This window comes from Lepidochelys olivacea, assembly GCF_965140295.1.
Source record: "Lepidochelys olivacea isolate rLepOli2 genome assembly, chromosome: 4".
Taxonomy (NCBI): domain Eukaryota; kingdom Metazoa; phylum Chordata; order Testudines; family Cheloniidae; genus Lepidochelys; species Lepidochelys olivacea.
In genome coordinates, this window is record NC_140414.1 from 57,384,068 (window position 1) to 57,405,844 (window position 21,777).

Below are 21,777 nucleotides of genomic sequence, written 5' to 3' on the forward strand. Positions count from 1 at the left end.
CTCATGAAGGGGAAAAACATGGAAGTATGTTTCTCTTTGCACTATTAAACTTTTAATTTAAGAGCTTGATTTAGTGTGTGTTTCAAATTTTATGATTCAAGATAAATATTATTTATAATCAGTCTCCAAAAAATTAGTGTAAAAAAAATCATCAACTCCCTTTCCTCCCATACAGAATTGTTGAAGGCTAATTCTGCTTTCATGATTCTCAATGGAGCACTTCTAAAACAGGGGATGTAGGGCAGATCAGACTAACTTCAAAGTTAAGACTAACCCTTCATTCCATATTGCATGACCTTCAAAAGAGACACTACATAGCATTTCTGTAATTTACATAGCATTTCTCAAAAAGCCCTAGAAAGCAAAAGCTCCAAACATCCACCACACCAAATCCAAAGGCTGACTATACCTCTGGTTTTTCTCTCCTAGCTGAATGAAGGTCTACATCTTTGCTATGGGACAATGAACCCAGTGTGCATCTTGCAGAGCAGACAAGATTGGAGAAGCACACTAGTACTCTAAGAATGACTTCAAGCTTGTATGTAGATGTGTAAATGTGAGTTGCAGTAGCTCCTGAAGCAACTCTTCCAAGGCCAACTGGAATTTCAAACAAGACTTATAAGAAGAAATTATTTTCAATGTACAATATTCACAAGGTTAAAAACCCTGAAATGCACATTTTAGCATTTATATACAGATTGCAACTTTGTTAGTGCTCTTCTTTCATGAAGCATGATTCACTTTTTCTAAGTGAATCCCCAACACTTATGAAAGTCATATGGTTTATTTTCTGTACTTTTAAAGGTTAGTGACTGAAATGATTTAGTTAATGACTTCAGCAATTTGCTACATATAAAAATTCAGAGAGTGCTATTTGAACTCCACCTTTCAGAATAACTGAGGTAATCTCAAAAGCACAATGATTTCTTAAAAATTAAAAATCATTAACTCTGAAACAGTAACACTGATTTTATGCAAAGGTGAAATATCAGTTGAACACACTTTCTGCTAGTCTTCAGAATAAAACACATACAGCAAGAAAAGAGATTCAACCACTTTCTTCCATATTAATTGCTGTTTATTTCACAGTGCTCTGTACAAAACATTCAGAACAGATAAATATCCAGATATATTCTGATACCCTGTTCATCATTTCCTTGTGGATTACAATTATCACTCAATCACTTCTTAGAGCATATTGTCAACCTAGGAAAAAAAACATACTTGTAAGGTTGACATGAAAAATTAAATACGTTCAGTAAGTGTGATGAAATGTTTTCTCTATGTTCATTCCATTTTTAGCTGCATAGTAGAGGCATTTATAGAAAATTGAAAGAGTGACCATCAACTGTGGGGTTTCCCAACAAAAAATGTTCTTTTAAAGCTGCATATTAACTGCTCTGAACCCATAGCTGTCAGTTAATTATGTGTTTTGTAACAGTAAAGTAAATAAATTACATTTAAACACAGATTATGAGTGAAATATTCTGATCAGCATTATGAGGGCTATTACCTTTATATTTAAAAAAAATCAAATGGCCCAATTCATATGCATTGATTTAGAGTTTTGGTATCCTCTATGTACCAAGCTATATAAAATACAAGGCACAGGAAAATTCTCTGATATGTGAAATTAAGAAAATATTGATTTCTATTGTGGGCCTGATCCTACAATAAGCTGAACAGCTCCTTCGGACACCTTATTATCAAAACATATATATTATGGTACTGGCCATAGGGCTCAATAAGGACTGAGGCCCCCTTGTCCTGACCATCATACAAACGCTCAGACACATACATGCACAAAGAGAATTCAGGACTTGGTGGGCTTACAATCTAAAAGCCAAACACAGATGAATTGGCACAGGTATCTTAGTTATTATTTGTGTTGGACTTTTTTTCTTTTTTAAAATTCTTAATGAGGGGTTGAGTTAGGGAATGGGGGATAGTGAGTAACGGGTAGGAAACAAGGAAAGAAGAGGAACAGACAACTCTCATTGTTTAATTGGCAAGACAGGCCAGTAAGCACCTTGCAGGAGGTAGGCTTGTCTAAAAAGAGATATATCAGTCTATGTATTACCAGTCTGTATTTGTATACTTACTATGAACATCCTGTACATGCATCATGTTTCTCTCTCTCTTCTCTTCTCCTTTCATATTCCATTACATCTTCATTATGTTGCTTGAAGAGCTAGAAGGTGACAATATGATTAAAAAAGCCATATGGGGAAGCAGCAAGCTGGAACCAGCATTATTGTAAAAATAAATAAAAGTAAGTTTTGGAAGAGATAAAATCTCCTGATTCAGGATGTAAGTCGGTGTTTGACAATCGAAAGATAGGAGGAGACTCCCTGGGATGAAAGATTATCCCACTACTACCCACAGGGAGGTTTCTTACACCTTCCACAGCATCATCTTGTGCTGATCACTGATAGACAAGACACCGGATACTGGACAAATTGGGAACAGTGAAACATTTCTCTGACTGCTGCTTATTCTGCATAACATGTTCATTTTACCGTTACTACATTCTCCCTCCACCTACTATGTCTTGCCACTATCCTGGACTATGATGCCTCTCAGGAAAGAAATTTTATTTAAGAATTTGCGCAGTGCCTTGCACAATGCTGCCCTGATAGTAGACAGGACAAAGCTTTAAAGTAGCAAAAATAGGAGTGTCTGATCCAGTCATAAAATTATGATTTTCCTAATATATTTAAAAGAAAAATAAGGTTTTATTACAGCCCCTCCCTAAAGCATGTCTAGTTTCTCTTGGAGCAGAAAAGAAAATGCTGTTAAACACATCTACACAAATATATACATGCCCACCCGTTGTCTGGGAGAGAAGTTGGTAGATCTGTAGAAAATCAAATCTTCAGTGTATGGTTGTTTGGAAAGTTGTAGCAAAGAGGAATAGCTTCATGAATTTCTAGTTTATAAAGGAATATTACAAACTACCTGGGGCTTCAGAGAGACATATCTGATCTACGTGTATTTCTTAAACCTTGACGTTTCCTTTGGTTATCTTATCCATTACAGCAAATGAATCGGTATTCATATACAACCTTCTCTTAACAAAAAGAAAAGGAGTACTTGTGGCACCCTAGAGACTACAAGTACTCCTTTTCTGTTTGCGAATACAGACTAACACAGCTGCTACTCTGAAACCTTCTCTTAACAGTAGCCCCGTCTTAAGATTTCTCTAGTGACTAGTTAAGTATAGTGTAACAATGTGAGAATACTTACTAGGACCCACAGAGCTGCAGCAGTGCCAAAAGTCAGTCCAACCTTTCCCCAGTTTGGTTTAGTATGGTCAGGATTTCTTGCAATGAATGCAGAACGAGTCAATGCTAAAATACAGGAATTTCATACACACACGTTAGTTTCTGTCAAGTCTATTAGATTATCAAACCAATTCATGACAGTCTTGTCTGATCTGTATTATAAAAGATACTCTGAAAAACTATATTACCAGTGTAAATGGTTTTCCAGCCCTCTCATTTCACCCATTTCTGCAAAGATCATTCATTGAGCACAGGGATTCATCAAGGGAAGGATGAGCAGCAACAACGATAACACAATTCCAACTAAATTACCTATTTCCATCCCTCTGGGAATATAGGATTGTACCTGACTATATTTTACTCAATCAGTTGTCTCACTTTAGAAGTCCTAAGCAACGGGTCTTCCACCACTTCCCTACATATATCATCACACTGTGTATTAGATCTAATCATCACAAGGAGGAGAAAGGGAAAAAGTCTTTATTATGGTGAAGATTATTTAATCAGGACTTCAAGAGTCAAAAAGTAAAAATGCAACCAAGAGTGAGAAGATGTGCATTTTCAGGGGGAAGGAATTTAAGATACTCAGGGAGAGGTTAACCAATTATTTCTGATGATAAAAGTAATAAAACCTGGCTAAGCTAAAGGGTGATAACAAAGAAAACCTTCCTAGAAACAAATGTGTGTGTGAAATAAAAACAGCTCCATGTAATACAGGCAATAATATTGTGCATTTCTATATAAGTGCCTTGTTGCTATTAGGGTGACCAGATAGCAAGTGTGAAAAATTGGGACAGGCGTGGGGAGTAATAGGCACCCATATAAGACAAAGCGTCAAATATTGGGACTGTCCCTATAAAATCAGGGCATCTGGTCACCCTAGTTGCTCTGGTGATTGGTGCTCAACAAAGTAATAAAGACAATAAATAAGTTATAACTTCTTTCATCCAGTTTTCTCAAAGCACCTTAAGTGTTTCAATATAAAGGGGGATTAGGATAGGGATTTCACTATTATAAATGTTATATGCAAAAATTAAAAATATTTTTAAAACTTAATCCTAATATTATGAGATAGGCCGTATTGTTAACCTGAGCCAGCTCACAGATGGCAGTAAGAGGTTGAGGGCAAAAGCAGGTTAAGATTTGCCTCTGTCTGTTCTAAGGTATGTGTGAAAATATAGAGGAAGGACAGTCTGGCAGGGAGTTGGTACAGAACTTCTCTGGGATTTACAGGCACCAGAGGAGAGGGGTCAGGAAAGGTCGTTTGTTTGTGTGTGTCCGCAGCTGGCCCCAGCCAGCCCCATTTAACAGATGGGCTCATGGGCATTGAAACGACACACACAGAATAAATATAACGGGCAAATCCCGTCAATGCGCACCCTCTCCAAACCTCTTCCAAAGAGGGGACCCCCAGTCTGATCACCTACCTTCGGAGGCAAGAAAGGGCTAAATCCAAGACAAACCCTATGTCGCGGGCAGGCACCTACCGTGCAAACCCCCTCCATCGCGGCCGCCCTCCGCTGAGCCGACACAGGACACAAGGCACCAAATGGGGGGACTCTCCCCACACCGATCCTGCCAGCCGCATCCCGCCTCCGCCAGGGACAGGGGCGCGCGTTGGCCCAGCGAGAGGCTGAAGGTCACTCCCAGCCCCAAGCCGGGGGGCCGCCAGCCCTCCCCGCGGAGACAGCGGCCGGGCAGGGGCCCGCCGCTCCTCTCCCCTCCCCGCGGCTGCGGTCCGGTCTCCCCAGCCGCCATGCCCGCCAGGGCGGGGCCCGCGCGCACTCACTGTGGCTCAGGCTCCCGGATCTCAGCAACAGCCGCTTCACCAGCCCCAGCGGCGGCGCCATCTTCCCGGCCCAGCTTCGCCCGCGCCGCCGCAGCCCGGCCTGAGCCGCCCAGAGGCGGGGCTGGGGCGCTTAGGGCTCCCCCTGCTGCGGAGAGGCCCCAGCACAGCGCGCGGAAACGGGAGAGCTGTGGCTGCCCGCCCAGGCCGTCTCCTCTCGCAGGGACCCTCACTCCTCTCCTTGCCGGGCTGCTGAGGCAACAGCCTGGCACTCTCACTGCGGGGCTCATGGGCTGCCTGGCGGCCCCGCCTCACTCGGTGGATGGGTGCAGTGTTTAATTTGTGCCAGGGCTCGGTAGTTCATAGCCCCGCCACCTCTGGGCTTGCTGCATCATATTTGAATGTAAAAGCAATTGCTTGAGCCCTGGCACCTGTTTCATTACAAATGAAGCACTTGGCAGGTGCCCAGCAACTGGCCCCCAGGAATGCCCCTCACCGGCTGCACACTATATAAAGCAGCATTGATTTCCATGCCCCCCTATTGTTTACCCTTTCATTTACCATTCAAAGCAGAGGGACAAATCAATGTTCACTGCACCCTTCCTACTTTTGAGTATCTCTTCTCTAACTCATCACCTACTTGGTGTTAAAGTAAATCATCCTCATTTTTTGGCCTCCTTTTGTAACCTACAAGTCTCATCCTCTAAGCACCATCTCTGCACCTTTTCATTTTCTTCTGTATTTTTCCACTTGAAACCTTCAATTAGAGAGTAGCAAATTGACAGAATTAACCATCCAATGAGAAATAATTTCCCAGAATAAAGTGGGAGGCATAGCAGTGCCAAACCCAAGCATTCACAAATCATGTCAGGCCCCCCAAAATCTACTACTGACTTAAAAATCATTACATTTACAAATCTCACATAATCGCATGGCTCTAGTAGCTGGGGCCTTACGGAAAACACCAAATATCATGATACTCATCATAAAATCACAACAGTCTGGGTGGTGGAAAAAAGGTATTTGAGGGACAAAAGTCAAACAGATGGAGTATAGATGGGGTGTTGAATGACTTTGTTTGGTGGAATATGCCATCTAGCAACTGTAACTTACAGTGGGCTAAGTATTTTGTGTGGAGATTTCCCAGGTTTTTAAAGAATTGTGCATCAATATATAAAAATGAGTCACATGGGTCCCAACCCTGCAAACACTTATACATGTGCTTAACTTTATTACCAGGAGTAGTCCTATCAAAATCAGTGGGACTATGCATTGTAACTGTGATGCTGGCAGACCAGATGTCAGCTTGTGCCAAGTCCCAGGGCCTCACTGAATACAGACCTAAGCATAGTTGGAAACTTACCTGTGGGTTAGTATAGTTAAAATAGATATTAGTTATAAGGAAGTGTTTATACTTTATGGAATGTTTGTAGGATGCTACATGTGTTAATCCTACTCATAATATCTGTATCCCACTTATAAAGTGCTCACCAAACAGGAAAAGAAGCATTAATGAAGGTAAAGTGTTCATTCTGTACACAAGATGGCCCATTGAAAGCAAATGAGGCATCGTGTAGTACCGAAGGGTAGAGAGACCTTGTTGATTGTTTTCCCAATCCCCTCCAAGAACGGGAGGCTTGCACATGAACTCATCCCATCAGCTTGGATTCTAGGTTCAGGGGCAATACAAATCCCTAATAAGGAGAAACTGGGACTCTTTATGCCTGTCCTGAGCCCCCTGCCACACCCCACACCCCTGACCCTGCACCCTGACCCCCTGCTGCACTCCGAACGCCTCCTGCACCCCCTGGGGTGCAGGGAGGGGGCGGAGTGGGGGTGGGGACTTCGGGGAAGGGGTTGGAATGGGGGCAGGGAAGGGGTGGGAAGAGGCAGGGTGGGGGCAAGGCCTCATGGAAGGGGTGGAGTGGGGGCGGGGCCGGGGCAGCGAGTGGGGGGGTGTCAGTGATGTAGCTCTCAGGCCAATGCACCAGTCCTCATGTGGCCCTTGTGGTCATTTGAATGTGAGGCCCCTGCTTTATGCTGTCTGGACTCTGAGGTTACATCTACACTGCAATTAAAAACCTGTGGCTGGCCCAGGCCAGCTGACTTGGGCTCGCAGACCATGGGCCAAGGGGCTGTTTAACTGTGGGGTAGATGTCTGAGCTCAGGTTGCAGCTCAGGCTCTAGGCCCTTGCAAGGTGGGAGGTCCCAGAGTTCAGGCTGCAGCCCGAGCCCAAACATCTACACTGCAATTAAACAGACCCTTAGCCCAAGCCCCGTGCGCCTGAGTCGGATGGTATGTGCCATCTGATTGCAGTATAGACATACCCTAACCAGCCATGTAGCCAGGTGGAGGGAACAGGGGGAGCGATCCCAAAAAAAGGTGCTTTTACTCACCTGACAGCACTCCGGCTGCTGGCCAGGGTTCGGCAGCAGGCTGAGTGGGGCCGGTGGCTGGGACCCAGCAGGCAGCAGCGTGCCATTAAAAATCGGCTTGCGTGCCGACTTTGGCACGCATGCCATAGGTTGCCGACCCCTGATCTATCACATAGTCTATCTTGCCTGGATGGCAAGATAAATTGGAATGCCCAAGGGGACTATCTACGACTCTGTGGTAAGACTATTATAGTGCTTCAGGAGTTCACACTTGTTTTTAGGCTGGTGAAATCTAATTATAGAACATACAACCAGTTTGGGATTTTTGCCCTGTTTTTTGACAGTCTGCCCTGAGGATGGCATTCATGGTCGTGAGCTACTCCAGTCAGCATGACAACAGTAAAGTTAAGCATGTGCAATGTGCACAAATCTTTACAGGACTGGGATCTTAATCTTTAGTTCCTTCTGAAAGCTTCTCAGAGCACTCTTTAGTCTCTTCATATGCAAATTTTGTGTCCCGGTGTCCATTCCTTTTTCCAGATAATTAATACATATATTAAACACCTCATACAGCCTTATCCAAAACCCACTGAAGTAAAAGGAAAGAATCCCATTGATTTCAGTGGGCCATAGATCAGACCCCTAGTACAGAAGCAAGGCACCCCATTGTTAACTTTTGCTATGTTGAAACTAGACTGTTTCTTCCTATTGTTTGTTTTCTGTTTCTTAGCAAGTTTCTAATCCATAAAAGTACTTTAACTCTCATCCCATTACTAATTTGGATGTTAAAAGCAGTTCAGGACTTTTTATTATTTAGGGTACAAAACCGTTTCACAGTATCATTGGCTGAAGGCTTGTGGCACAATAGGTTGAATGTAAACTTTTCATTAGACAATTGGGTTCAAATCCTGCTGAAGTTATCAACAAAAACTGAGGATCTCATCCTAATTTGCATTTAAATACCATACAAAATTCTAACACTGCACATAAGAATTGCTTTACAGACTTCCAAAAGTGCAACAGTTGTGTTTTCTGTGGTTCCACGGCCCAAGAGGGAAGCAGAGGAGAGCAAACAGTGGCCTGAACCACTGTCTTGGGGCAAGAGTTGACTAGCTTCTGAGTTGTTTTGCTGGCACAGCACTGTGAAGGCGGGTCCCAAAAAATAGCAGTCATTTGCCTTTTTTGTAACTGGTTCTGCAAGGTTGGAAGATAACAGGGTGATGCTGCAGGTGGAGGTGGGGTGTCAGAGCCGTGTAAGGGGAGCTGGCACTGCACCAAATGCCCACATATGGTAGCGACTCATCACTTTTGGTAAAAAGCCAGAGAGGGAGGTACGGTATGTTCCTGAAAACGGCATCCACCCAGGCCTGATCTACAGTAGGATTTAAAGGCACAATGTTAGCACGAGCTAACAATCTAATAATTCTAATGCAGCCAACGCGCAGCCCCCCGACTTTAGCCCCACCAGGCTGACACCTTACAGGGAGCGGGCCTTGTTTACATTAGGCTTCTACAAAGTGCTGGCTAACTCAGGCGATCAGCACAATTAAACCCTAGTCCAGCCGGGCCGGAGCTGTCCAGCCTCTGGTGGGAGAGACGCGCCTGCAGCCAGCTCGCGGGACCCGTAAAACCTGCCAGCAGAGGCGGCCCCGGAGCCGCTGCGGGGCGAGGGAGGGCTGGTGCCGGTTGCTGGGCGGGGTGCATAATGGGGCGTGCAAAGCCCCCGAACGGCCTCATTCCACCCCCGGCTTTTGCGGCTGCGGGGGCTGGAGGCGAGTCACGACAACGCCGCCCGCTCCCCGGGGGACGCCTGGGACGGGCTCTGAGTCACCAGGGCGGACCGCGGGAGCGGCCTCACTTCCCAGCATGCCCCGCACCGACTCCCGAGCCGTGCTCGAGCCGTGCTGGGCCACGGGGTCGCGGCGCATGCGCGTTGAGCAGCGTGACCCGGCTGGGGAAGCCGTAAGGGGCGGCGGCCATTTTGACGGTGCCTCTCTCCGGCCTGTTCAGTTACCACGTGAACTGTCGCCTGGGACTCGGTGCGGGGCAAGGGGGAACCCAGCGCGGATACGGCGGCCTGGAGGAGCCGGGCCTGGGACGGAAACGAGGAGGGGGCGGCCCGGCAGGGAGTCCCGGGAGGCGGCGGTGACCGAGCAGTGGCAGGATACACCCCGCCCCCCGGAGCCTCCAAGCGGAGCCGGAGCCGGCCGCGGCAGCAGCAGGAGCGATGCCGTCCGTGAGCCTCCCGCCCAAGGAGAACGCGCTCTTCAAGCGTATCCTGGTGAGTGAGCCGGGCGGGGTGCCCTCGGGGGCGCCTGGCCAGGCCCCTGCCCCTGGTGAAGCGCAGGGAGCTGCAGCCCTCGCTGCTTCGGTGGGACGGGACCTAGGGAGCCCCCACACCTCTGCCTGGGCCCTGGCGCCGGCTCTCGTCACCCCCTGCTCCGCTGGTTGCTACATCCTCCCCGCTTCGGGCTCTGTCTTTCCCCCGCTGCCCCTGAAGAGGATTGGGAGGACGGTCGAAAGCCCCCCTGCTCCCCCGGTGCTTGGGAACGAAGGACTTCTTAAAGCATCCCGAATTCACTAATTCTGTTCCTACAATAGTTGGGGGCCTTGGGATTCCTCTGGGTTTTTTACAAAGTCAGATTTGGGGAGATTAGTTCTTGCTATTCAGTGGGGAATGTGTCTTCGGCAGGAGGAAATGTAAAATGGTGAAGGTTTTAGAGTGACTTTTCCTAGACTAACTGAGCAATTAAGCCTTGTCTACATAAAACATTTTGACAGTTAACTTTCCCTGGTTTCTAATTCCGGCATGTGTCAATGAAACAAACTCTGCTCCAGAAAATAATTACTGAGAGTACAAACTAAGACATTGTACTCTCCTTTTAAAGTATGCATAAAAGGAATACATAATTTACTGTACAAAGCAATATAATAGGTGCACATCAGCTTTGATTCAGTGCAGTATGAAATTTGATTATAAGGCACTTGATGTGCATGGAGTATTGTAAGGAGATGGATCAATTAATGAATGATTGTCAAGAGTTTCATGATTAGAGGATTCCCTCTTATCTACTTAATCTTGAAATATCATATAGTTCTCTCCTACAAAATTTTTTGCGAACTATTGCACGTTAGTTTAGATTCTAAAATGTTTGTCTGTTTTTAAAGACTCTTAAACTATTATGTGCTCCCAGAGATCAGGAATGTTAAGCCAGATGCTGTAATCTATATGAAATGTCTCAGATTGCAGAAATAGTAATCTGTACCACAGATGAATACAATTGGGTTATGCAGAGAAACTCATTAGAAGGCTGCATCTTATTCATGTTAGTTTAATCTTGTCAATTCTACTGAAATAATGAGAAATATCCCTTTTAATATACGCATCTTAAGGTTTTTTGTGCAAAACATTCTTACAATCTTCTATAAACCTTTGCTTTTAATGTATCATATATGTATTCTATTACTGAGAGTTTAGTTGAAAAACACTACATTGGAAATAAATGTACAGAAGTGTAGATAACTGCACAATAGTTAATAGTGCAAAGGTATGTATTATCATCATGAAACACATAACTTCAGTTAGTACTCAAGAACAGAAGTCACCACCCAAATGTGGACACAAGTACATTCTAAATCCTTGCTATGTAGTCTCTTCAAACTTCCTTCGAAAAGTTCCTCAAATGTCAAAGTTGTCTTGGCATTCCACTTTGAAAGGTGTGGCTTGGAGTGTTCTGTCATAGCTGGAATTTAAAGAAGATGGCATTAAGGAGCGAAAAAGTCAGCCTAACCCAGCTTTGAAAAAGTCAGCCTAATTTGATCTAGCTCAGAAAACTTGGTTTTAGGCTGAGGTCTGTTCCAGACTAAGCAGATTTTGTTTAGCCTGTTGTTTTTGTTCTGTTTGTTTGTTTGTTTGTTTGTTTTAACTGGAAATTCTGTTGTCATCAAGTTGTGGGGGAATGTTTGTAACCTAAATAACTTCAGTTCCTGTGTGATATACAATTTTACATTTACACCTCTACACTGATATAACGCGATCCTCGGGAGCCAAAAAATCTTACTGCGTTATAGGTGAAACCATGTTATATCGAACTTGCTTTGGCCTTGAGCATTTCCGTTATTAATAGTCACTTCCCACCCCCTGACTGACCTCTCAGAGCCCCCGACCCATCCAAACCCCGCCCCCGCTCCATGTCCCCTGACTGCCCCGACCCCTATCCCCACCCCCTGACAGGCCCCCAGGACTCCCACGCCCTATCCCTGTCCCCGTCCCCTGACCACCCCACCCCCAGAACCTCCGAGTCATCCAACCCCCCCTGAACACCCCGCCCCATGACATTCTGCCCCAATCCAACCCTCCAGCCTGGCACCCTTAACATGCTGCTCAGAGCAGCGTGTCGGAGCCATACACACTGATCCGCTGGAGTGCGGAACCCCGTCCCCCAGAGCACTGCTTTACTGCATTATATCCAAATTCATGTTATATCGGGTTGCGTTATATCGGGGTAGAGGTGTATTTTGTAATGCTCCTCACTCTTTCTGCACCTTTCCGATTCATGGTATTTGAGCCCACGACCACGGTTCACGTGTGTAGACCGCTCTGTGGTTTTCTACTTTGTTGCAAAATAAAATAGGTAGGTTGAAAAATAAGTTTTTCAGTATTCCTATTGAAAGCTTGACCAGTGAACATGTGGAACATGCCACCTTGTTTCAGGTATGTCATTTTTTCGTATATATCAAGAGGTGACTTATAGCTTCAAGGCTTTTTCAGCAGACACTGATGTGATCTAGCCTACAGGGTACCCAAAAGAGGCATATTGCCCTTCAATAGATAATATTGTTACACAAAACTTTTATCAGAATACAGAACCATCTAAACTGCAGTTCTCTCGGCTGTTGTAAACTCAGTAGTTCAAGCAGGTAAACTGCCATTTTATTTTTGTAAGCAAAGGTTAAAACAGACAGACATTTTGGAGACTAAACCAATTCTGTATACTTTGGAGAGGGGTCTCATTTATTCATAGTGTTAAGAAAATTTACTCTTAATTCAAAACTTGAATGTTATGCTTTACAGAAACAGAACAAAAAGAAAAGGAGTACTTGTGGCACCTTAGAGACTAACCAATTTATTTGAGCATAAGCTTTCGTGAGATACAGCTCACTTCATCGGATGCATGAAACAGGACAGGATCTCATCAGTCTGTTGGGAAAATAATTTACCTTTTAATCTTTGGAGGTTTGGAGCAGTTGTCAGTTTTTTAAAGCTGTCAAGATCAAAAATCTGTTACAGAAATCTTTATGTAGAAATCTGCTTGCAAACCAGTTCTTCCACTTATCTGTGTCTGTCCTATCACTGTTTGCTAAAAGAACTGAATAGAGTAAGATTTTCCTAATTTGCTCATAGATGTATGGCAGTTTTACTGGGAATGTGCTCTGTAGCTCATTTAACATTTTGGCACTACTGTAATACAAACAATCAAGGGTTGAAAAATCCACTCACCCTACTCAGTATGAGTAAGAGAGACTCTCCCAGGAAGTTACCACTTTCTGCTGAGCTTAAGTTCATTTTTGAATATGTTTCTCTAGCCCTTAGAGATATGAAGGTATACAAGTGCAAACCAAGGTTAAACTAATTCACTGTTGTCTTAAATCTGCAGACAGAGCGCTCCAGTACCTCTGCTGTTGCTCAGGGCTTCCACAGGGTGCAGAAGAGGGAAAGTGGATTTCCTAAGTTGTCACTTTTCACTGTTTCTTTTTGATCCTTGTGGGCATCAGTGAAACTGACATGAATTGGATATATTTCATTCAACTGTACTTGGACAAGCTATGAGCAAGGGCAGAGGCTAACACTGGAGCTGTTTACTGAAAGGAGGACTCAAATTGGGGTTGAGAAGAGGGAAGAGTAATAAACACCCCTTTCACCAGCCAGAAAATTGCGGGAGGGATAAAAAACCATACACCCCCTTTGCGGTTGCTGGTGAGTTGTAATGTAATGGAGAAATGCACTTTCCTTGGAAGGAAAGGAGAAAGTGGAGTGAAGAAAAAGACAAAAAAAGTGAAACAAAATCAAGGCATGTAGGAGGAAGGACTGGTTGAGTTGTAGTTTACAAATGACTGGTGAATTTTACACGTTTTTGGCAAATATTCAGTTAATACTTATGCTATTTAACCAGCTTTCGTGGTATGACTAGCTGGTCAAATACAACTCAGCAAAGGTATTTAGATTAGTACTAATTTGATATGTCAAATATTAAATGAATGCTTTTGTTTGACCAGACCTTGTATGCATTTAGTGGGGGAGGGAAATAAACAGAGAGCTGATTTGCAATGATAGTTAAATATGGTACATGATATTACAAAACTTTTTTATTCTTTCAAATTGCAGAGGAAATAACTTTGGGGAACAATATCCTTTTGGGAAAGCATGGTGTCACATGTACTTTTCACCCTGGCTAGTATCATAGGCTTACTAGGTGTAAGGTAACTTTTTTGAGCCTCAAATATAACAATATTTAATTTCAATTTTGTAAAGAAAACATTTTCAAATGAGGAAATTACACCTAGGCCATGTCTACTATAGGGATTATGTTTTTCCAGTGCTTCAAAGCTTTGTACTAGATGTGCTAAAGTAAGTATCATATTAAAAATATTCCAAGTATGTGTTTTAGATCTAGTATTAAGTACATACTGTGTGTTGTTCAAGATATATTCTTTTATGCCATGCAGCAGCAACCTGGTCCAAGATTAAAGATTGTGATAATTCCAACTTCTAGTGATAACCCACTGAGTTAATATGCTATACACCAACGATGATAATTGCTACACCATAATGTTACTGGTTACTTGAGTATGCTGAACTCTGTAGTTTAACTCTGTGGATCACCATGCTTCAAATAGGTAGGGATAACAAGATATTACTGTATTGGTTTCTGGTTTTCCCTGCTAGGAAGGGTATTTTACTAATATATCTTTCCAGTAATTAGGTGGAAGTATGGTCTTGTGGTTGAGGCAGTGGGCAGGAACTCAGACCTAGGTTCAGTTCCTGTCTCTTACACAGCCACGTTTGTGACCTGACTGCTTCTGTGAAAATGGGAATATTATTTCCCTACCTCACAGGAATGTTGAGGATCAGTTTATTGGTGTTTTGAAGGTCTTGGGGACTACAGGTCATGTAAGTACTTAGGTAATTTAATAAGCTTGTTTACCAACTGAAATTGCTGTCTAGCATCAACTGTATCATGGATTTTATGCACAAAATTCCCTGCTCAAAAGTTCATAGTATTTATCATCATTTGATTCTCTGTTTTCTTAAGTGTGAAGGAAAAGACCGTTGCTTGTGATCGAAGAAGCTTCTACCTAAGGCCCTTACCTGAAAGAAATAGAAAAAATCTCCTAGTCAGCCATAGCTGTAAATACAGGAATCTAGGAGCAGATATGAACTTAGCAGAACTCAGAGACTGGGCATTGCATTACAGTCTGAAGTGGGGAATAGTCTCAGTGAAGGAGATAGATCCAAACTCAACCAGTTTTGTACAGTGTCTTCTGTCAACAAATACTACCTTCTCTCTTGCTCCAATTGAATCTAACCTAGCAATTTTTGTTCCAGTACTTTGGTGTCAGAAGGGTCTGCTGGTTTTGCTTCTGGACATAGTTTAGATAACCACATTGATTTATTGTGTGTTATCACTTTTAAATGTGTCACAGACATTGAATAAGAGCAGTAACAAGACTGAACTTTTCTGGACTTGGCAGATTCAGGTTCTTGGAGAAGGTGACCAATCGTGCATTGCTACTCTTATGGTGATTCTGTTCTCAGACCTAACATGTTTCCATCTACTTCTGTGAGAGTCTGCATTTGAGCTAGCAGAACCTTGTAATCCATGATGTTGAAGAATGCCAACAGATCTAGTAGTATGGATCTTCATCCTCCATTCTGAGAGAGATCATCCATCAGTGCTACCAGTGTGATCTTTGTGCCATATTCAGTCATGAAGCCTGATTGAAAAAGATCTAGAGTATTGGATGGAAGTCAGCTGTTGTTGTTTGGCCCGCTGCCACTTTTTGAATAACTTTTCCAAGAAGGGGACACTAAAAATAAGGCAATAGTTGCTAAGGTAGTTGATGCTGAAAGATTGCTTTTTGAGCAAGAGTCACACTTCCATGATTAAGGATTATGAGGAGTTTGTCTTTTGTCAGCATCTGTTCCTCACTAGATTTCACCAACAATGAATGGAGGAACAGTTCAGATGTTTGTACAGATTCTTTCTACACCACCACAAAAGAAACATCCACTTCATTTCTTAGACTCGCCTGAAGTTAGTTGGTGGGGAGGGGAGGGAGATTTTTTTCCCCCAAGTGATTCCGGTGGACCTGTGATACTTTGTCAGTCTCTTCTAAGGAGTAAGACACAAGGTTCTTTGCAGCTGGAGGATTCTTTAGGCTCTGGGACTAGTGTAGACTGCTGGGACTGTTTGCGATCCAGAACAATTTGGTCTGCCAGGATTTTTCCATCAGTGGCAGAAGACTATTTCTAGTGTTTTATCTCTGTAGCATAGGATTAATCAGGTAGTTTGCACAGCTGGTTCAGATTAAACACATCTTTCCGCTGAGGTGCTCTAATCTCCAATCCTCCATTTTATATATGTCATTTATCATTGAACCAGGATCCCCTGTTAGGATGGTGTGGGGGTATCAGATGCCATGGGGCCACTGTGTTATTTGGTAGAGTCAGGGCTCAAAAAATCCACTTGCTCATGTGTCGTGGTTTTCATATCAATGTCACCAACTTTTTCAGAATCTTGGGCTTGTCTTCACTGCCCCAGGGAGCTTGAGTTAGTACACTGGAGTTACTCCATTTGAGCAGTTAGAGCAGTGGTTCTCAACTTATTGACCATTGTGGGCTGCATATGTGGTCCACAATGTGTAATGTGGGCTGCATCCAATACTACTTGTATGGCCCTGAGGATGTCACGTGGGCCGCAGCTGTATGCTGTTTGCACCGCAAGCAGGACGTGTGGCGCAAGTTGAGAACCACTGAGCTAGAGTGAGTGACCACATTGCAAAACACTCAAGATACACTGTGATATTAAGAGTGACTGGATTAGCAGCGGATGATTTGTTGTAACTTGAGCTACAGCGTCTCCACTGCATTACTAACTAGAGATTCTTGTATGTGGATGGAAGTCGGGCTGGGGCAAAACTCAAGTTATAGCTTGAGTTAATGATGCAGGGAAGACAAGTCTGACACTTTCATTTAAAGAAAACCTAGTCTTTATAGTTGCAAATAGATTGTTCCCAACATGACCCAAATGTAAACTGTTTAATTATCATTTTCCTATGATATGTCATCACTGCAAAAAAGTGTGTTCTTAACTCTCGTTAGCTAACACATATCAACTAACTCAGGTTAAAATAGAGGTTAAGGGCTTGGCTACACTTACATTTTATAGCGCTCTAACTTGCTGGCTCAGGGGTGTGAAAAATCACCCCCAGGAATGCAGCAAGTCAGAGCGCTTTAAAGCGCTAGTGTAAACAGGCTCCGAGCACTGGGAGCCGTGCTCAGAGCTAATCCCCTCATGGAGATGGATTACCAGGAGTGCTGGGAGACGTCTCTCCCAGTGTTCGCGTGGGACCACACTTACACTTCAAAGCGCTGCTGCAGGAGCTCTCCCGCGACAGTGCTTTGACGTTTCCAGTGTAGCCATGCCCTTAGACAGGGCAGCGCTGCTTTTAACATGGATTAGCAGCTCAAATTCAGCCTAAGGCTGCTGTTTAGGCTTCAGCTCGAGTTGCTAACCAGAGTTTAAAAATGTGACCATGTCTTCACTGCTGTTGTAACCCAAGTTAAGACCGCACTTTTCTTTTGCAGAGAAGATAGACCTTAAGGCTCCAGTGTCATTGCTGCTCACAGCTTTTCAAGTGGCAGTAGAATGAAGACAGACCATTGTCCTGTCAGTTTTTACTACTCCTCTTAGTACCATTATGGGCAGTAGTGGAAACTGACAAGAATCAGTGGCTCTTTGAGAAGGCAATGAACAGCAATGGAGGCAGGCACTTGAGCCATTTGGGGAGGAAAACCCAAGAACAGAAGTTTGGGAAGAGGTAGATTAGCGGAGACCCTCCCACTACCATCATCATAGTAGCCAACAAACCACAAGTTTGAGGGGTATAAATGGTGCGAGTATTGAAACTGTTACTGCTTGCTTCAAGCAGCCAGAGAGAGTCAGGTTATGTCAGGTTAACACTGCAGTTAAATACCTGGGGCTGGCCCATGTTATCTGACTCTGGTTTGGTCTATGTGGCTGTTTAATTGTGTAGATACTCGGGCTTTGGGACCCTGCAATGGGGGCATAGAGTTACAGCTACTGGTAGTGTGATCATTAGTGAACATGGAAGAGCTTGTTCACTGACTGAAATTTCTAGGCAATAAACTGAGTTCTTAAGTGGGGACAGCTATTGAGTGTCCTGTCCAAGGGATTGAATGCATGCACAATAGGAAGATTGCTGGTACTTTGTGGCAGAAAATGACCTACAGCTGTATCTTTCTTTGAAGCAAAGATATATGAAATGCATCATTGTCTTAGCAGCTCATGCCATGTCTTCGACACTATGATTCACACTCAGATATTAGTCCTTTGCTTGATTTGTATCTTTATGCTTTAGTAGAGAACATACATACATGGCCATTTAAATTAAAACTCAATTTTGAGAGAAAATAAACATATGTTGGATGGGTAAGTTAGGGCCAGAAAAGTCCATTTGCCTACTTTCCTCTGGTGAGAGGGAAGAGGGAGAATTAGTGGAAGTAGCTTTTGCAGATTATTTAAAAAAAAAAAAAAAAGTTTATAGGCTTTACAGGTGTGAAGATAAACTTTCCATATTAATACCAAGTGTAAAGCAGTACATTGTTGTCTTATATCTGTAGACACGTGACTTTAGTGCTATTGCTGCTGCTCAGAGCTTTCCGAAGTTGTATCAGAGTGATCGCTGACAAGACCTGTCAGTTTTCATTGTGGTTGTTTATAACCTTGTGGGTACATAGTGAAACTGATGAGAACAAGTCAAGTTTTATTCTGTAGCAGTTTCTTTGGGAAGCTCTGAGCAGCAGGTGAAGGTACTAGAGATATTACATAGAGAGGAGGAACTTAAATTGGCAGCTCCGAGAAGGATAGAGTAATAGAAATGACCCCGTTGCATCAGCCAGAGTAGGGTTGGGCATTTGAGCAGTCAAAAATAATTGGTCAATTGCAAACATTGGTTAAATGTGAAAAATGGTCAAATATTTTAAAGCACTAATTTGTTAGACAATAACAACTATAACGAAAGGAGTAAGACTTTATGGTCTCCAGTAGGCTTAGCCTTAGATTCTTATGCCTAATTACAAAAAAACAAGTTTTGTAACTGCATTATTTTAACTCAGAAAAATGCAAAACATAATTAAATGAAGTTCTAAAAAATGAAACTGTTCAGTCTTGAATAATTGTCACATTCTTTCATTATTGCTATGTTTGCTTTTCTTTTGTAACAGAAATAAAACAAACGTAGCAACTATAAAGGAAGTCATTTTTAAATGTTGTTCTGTGCAGGCAGTAGTAGTATACAGAAGTATTAAAAGAATTTCTGCTGTTGCAGCTAGACTGCAAGTTGGTCATGACCCTTTCCACCATGATCGAGAAAGTTGTTTTCATTCAACTGCTGGGATTGCACTCTGGTTGTTTTACAACTGAATGGGATGCTTCTTGCTTTATAATTTGCTACTTCCATCAGACATGTTGGTTTGTGTGCATGTCCTTTAACACTTGCAACAGCCACTATGAGGTCACCAGATGAATCAAATTAATCATCAGAAAGGTCTTGGCCCTAGTAGTGTGGATCAAGAAGATAGGCAGCATTATGGGCAGGACTGATCGCCTGATTTTTTTTCTGTGATATTTTGTTTGTCTTTTTCCCATCAGCTTTTGTATGTGTACTGTGTTCAGTATTCTCACAAATGTTTTTCATGTTCAAGAATCATCCTTGGCATCAGACAATATAGAACTATAATTTTCTGTATTCTGAATGGACTGAGCTCCGAGTCCAAATAGTGAAATGAATTTTGGATATGCATCCAAAAGACTGCATCATCAAGAACATGAGTGACGATTACTTGAGGGTAGCACCCAGCCACCCCTTTGTGAAGAGTCTGCTTGCGTATTGGAAGATCTTTGAGGCATTTAATAGAAGGAGCCCCATTGAGTATGCAAGACTTACTCAGTGTGGATGAAATTGAGTGCTTTACTAAATGATGCAGAGAATGGCTGCTGGTACTTTATTTTTGAAAAACTTGACAGTGCTTTTTCACTTTTCTCATATGTGATGAGAAAGTTGTCAAATCTTGAACATCACCAATGAAATGCTGCCTCCTCAGAGCAGCGTGCTCATAACACAGAAGATGTGGATACTCATTTATCAGCAAAGACTAAGCTGCTTTCACATTAGTCATGTTCTCAGTCACAACTGAAATACCCTTCTGTGTGTACCCAATTCATTTATTGTATTGTCAGCAATATTGGGCTGCGTGATTATGCTCAATTGTGCATTGGAATGAGTAAAACACTGGTTGTGGAGTTGTTACCATGAAGTTGATGATGTTCTCACTGTGAATATTGCTTCATCTATCAGATACTAGAGACACATAAGGAGCTTGAGGAATAGGAACACCAATTCTTTTTCACATCCACTTTTGGCATTCAGAAGACTTTCCTGAAAGCTGTTTCCTACTTCGTAAATTGGACACAACTTATGAAAAAAATCTAATATATAAGGATTTTTTTCTATATGAAATGGTTTATTGCTGGCATTAATACCTCTAGCGAGCATACGGTCAGGTTTGTTTTTCTGGTCCGAGGACACTATCAAAAAACCTTTTAATGCCAATTTGATGAACATATAAAGACTTTCCAGGAGTAAGGAATTTTTGATACTAAAAAAGATGGAGTAGCAAAATTCTTAATATGGAAAAAATGGAATTCGCTTCACTTTCATTGTTATTTGTATCACTATCTTCATCAAAAGATGCCATGCTCTGTGATGCAGCTGCTGAGGACAAAGTAGAAGAAGAATGCACAGAAGAGAAATGTTGATGTAGACCAGTTTTATGTTTCTTGCTGTTTAACTGCAATAATTCTTCTTTGACAGTAGCTTTACATATATCACAAGAATTTAACAAGCACTTCTCCTTTCTATCTACATGTATCACATAATCAGAAGCACAGTAGTTGTGTTTAGCTTTAATTTTTTTCAAAGTTTGTGGAGTAAAAAATTTCCATACAAATAATTTTTGGCTTCCACTGACTCTGTGTATATTATGATGTCACTGTTAGCATTCCAGAAGTAGTGAGACATTAATATCTACATTTATGAAGTATCTTGTGGATTTCAGTCAACCGGTAACCGTGCAGTTCTATTTCTAATGGCTGCTATATCAGAAGATTCTAGGCACTCAATGTTTTTGGGCATGCTGCCCTCTCCCTCCCTCCCAGGAGCCTTACAGATTAGATGGAGGGGAAAGGTGGCAGGCAGTCCATCTTCTTGCAGCAAATGCAATGGACTAATAAGCAGCTGCAGGAAGAGAGGGTCTTTACAGAGATGTAATGTTACACCTCCTTCATTAGCCTAGAACTTTGCATATTATCAGCAAAGTATTGCTGGGGATACACGTGCGGTATGAAGGGGATTCTTGTTGAGGGGGAGGAGTGAGGGTTTTCTTACATGGGCATTTAATGTAGGTTATTGGGGGAGGGGAGTATTAGGGGGGTTTAATAGCTGTGTTACGTTTGTTTAAGGGAGAAGCTTAATCGCTGCACATCTTTGCGTAGAGGAAGGAGGTTTAGTGACTGAACGCCCCACTCCCTTTTCAGTTAATTTCTGTATGTTTGCCTAGTCACTTTAGATTGTAAACTCTTCAGGGCAGGGGCCATGTCTTACCTTGTTTAATGTGCTTTTTGTAAACTGCTGTGTGTGTTGATGGCATGGTATTCAAATAAATCTACCCATACGTACAATGTTTGTTCTAGTATATTGCAGCCAATCAAGATGCTCAACTTTCAATTAGTTCACCTTTTTCCCAACAGGTGGCATTAGTATGTAGTATAGTAAGTGATCCAAACATTTAAGTAGGGCTTCTTAACAGATGGCACCATGATTCAGTCAAAAATGTAGGTCACTACCTACATGAGGGTATTCTTGCTGGAATACTTAACTATTTGACCATGCTCAAATAATAGTCAATTGACCAGTTTGCCAAGCCTAATCCAGAAAGTTGAAGGAAGGGCACATCTTCCTTCAGTCCCC

The 21,777-nt window shown here is 42.7% G+C and overlaps 2 protein-coding genes across 3 annotated transcripts in view; one reads left to right on the forward strand and one right to left on the reverse strand.

Annotated features, from left to right (window-relative positions):
* Positions 1-1,047: 1,047 nt before the first annotated feature.
* Positions 1,048-5,320, reverse strand: NDUFC1 (NADH:ubiquinone oxidoreductase subunit C1; the record flags this gene model as incomplete). Of its 2 annotated transcripts, XM_084627065.1 has the most annotated exons (4): positions 5,074-5,309; positions 3,247-3,350; positions 2,103-2,191; positions 1,048-1,206 (listed from the first exon to the last, which is right to left on the reverse strand). In XM_084627065.1, coding segments are annotated over exons 1-4 (255 nt in total). In that variant the 5' UTR covers positions 5,135-5,309. The 2 variants fall into 2 exon arrangements, with proteins under 2 accessions (XP_084483191.1, XP_084483192.1); XM_084627066.1 differs by lacking the exon at positions 1,048-1,206 and having other exon boundaries at positions 2,102-2,191; positions 5,074-5,320.
* Positions 5,321-9,405: 4,085 nt separating this feature from the next.
* NAA15 (N-alpha-acetyltransferase 15, NatA auxiliary subunit) overlaps positions 9,406-21,777 on the forward strand; it is a 66,139-nt gene continuing 53,767 nt past the window's right edge. Inside the window, exon 1 of the mRNA XM_084625818.1 lies at positions 9,406-9,727. Within this exon, the coding sequence (XP_084481944.1) occupies positions 9,674-9,727 (54 nt within the window). The 5' untranslated portion in view covers positions 9,406-9,673. The remainder of the gene's footprint in view (positions 9,728-21,777) is intronic.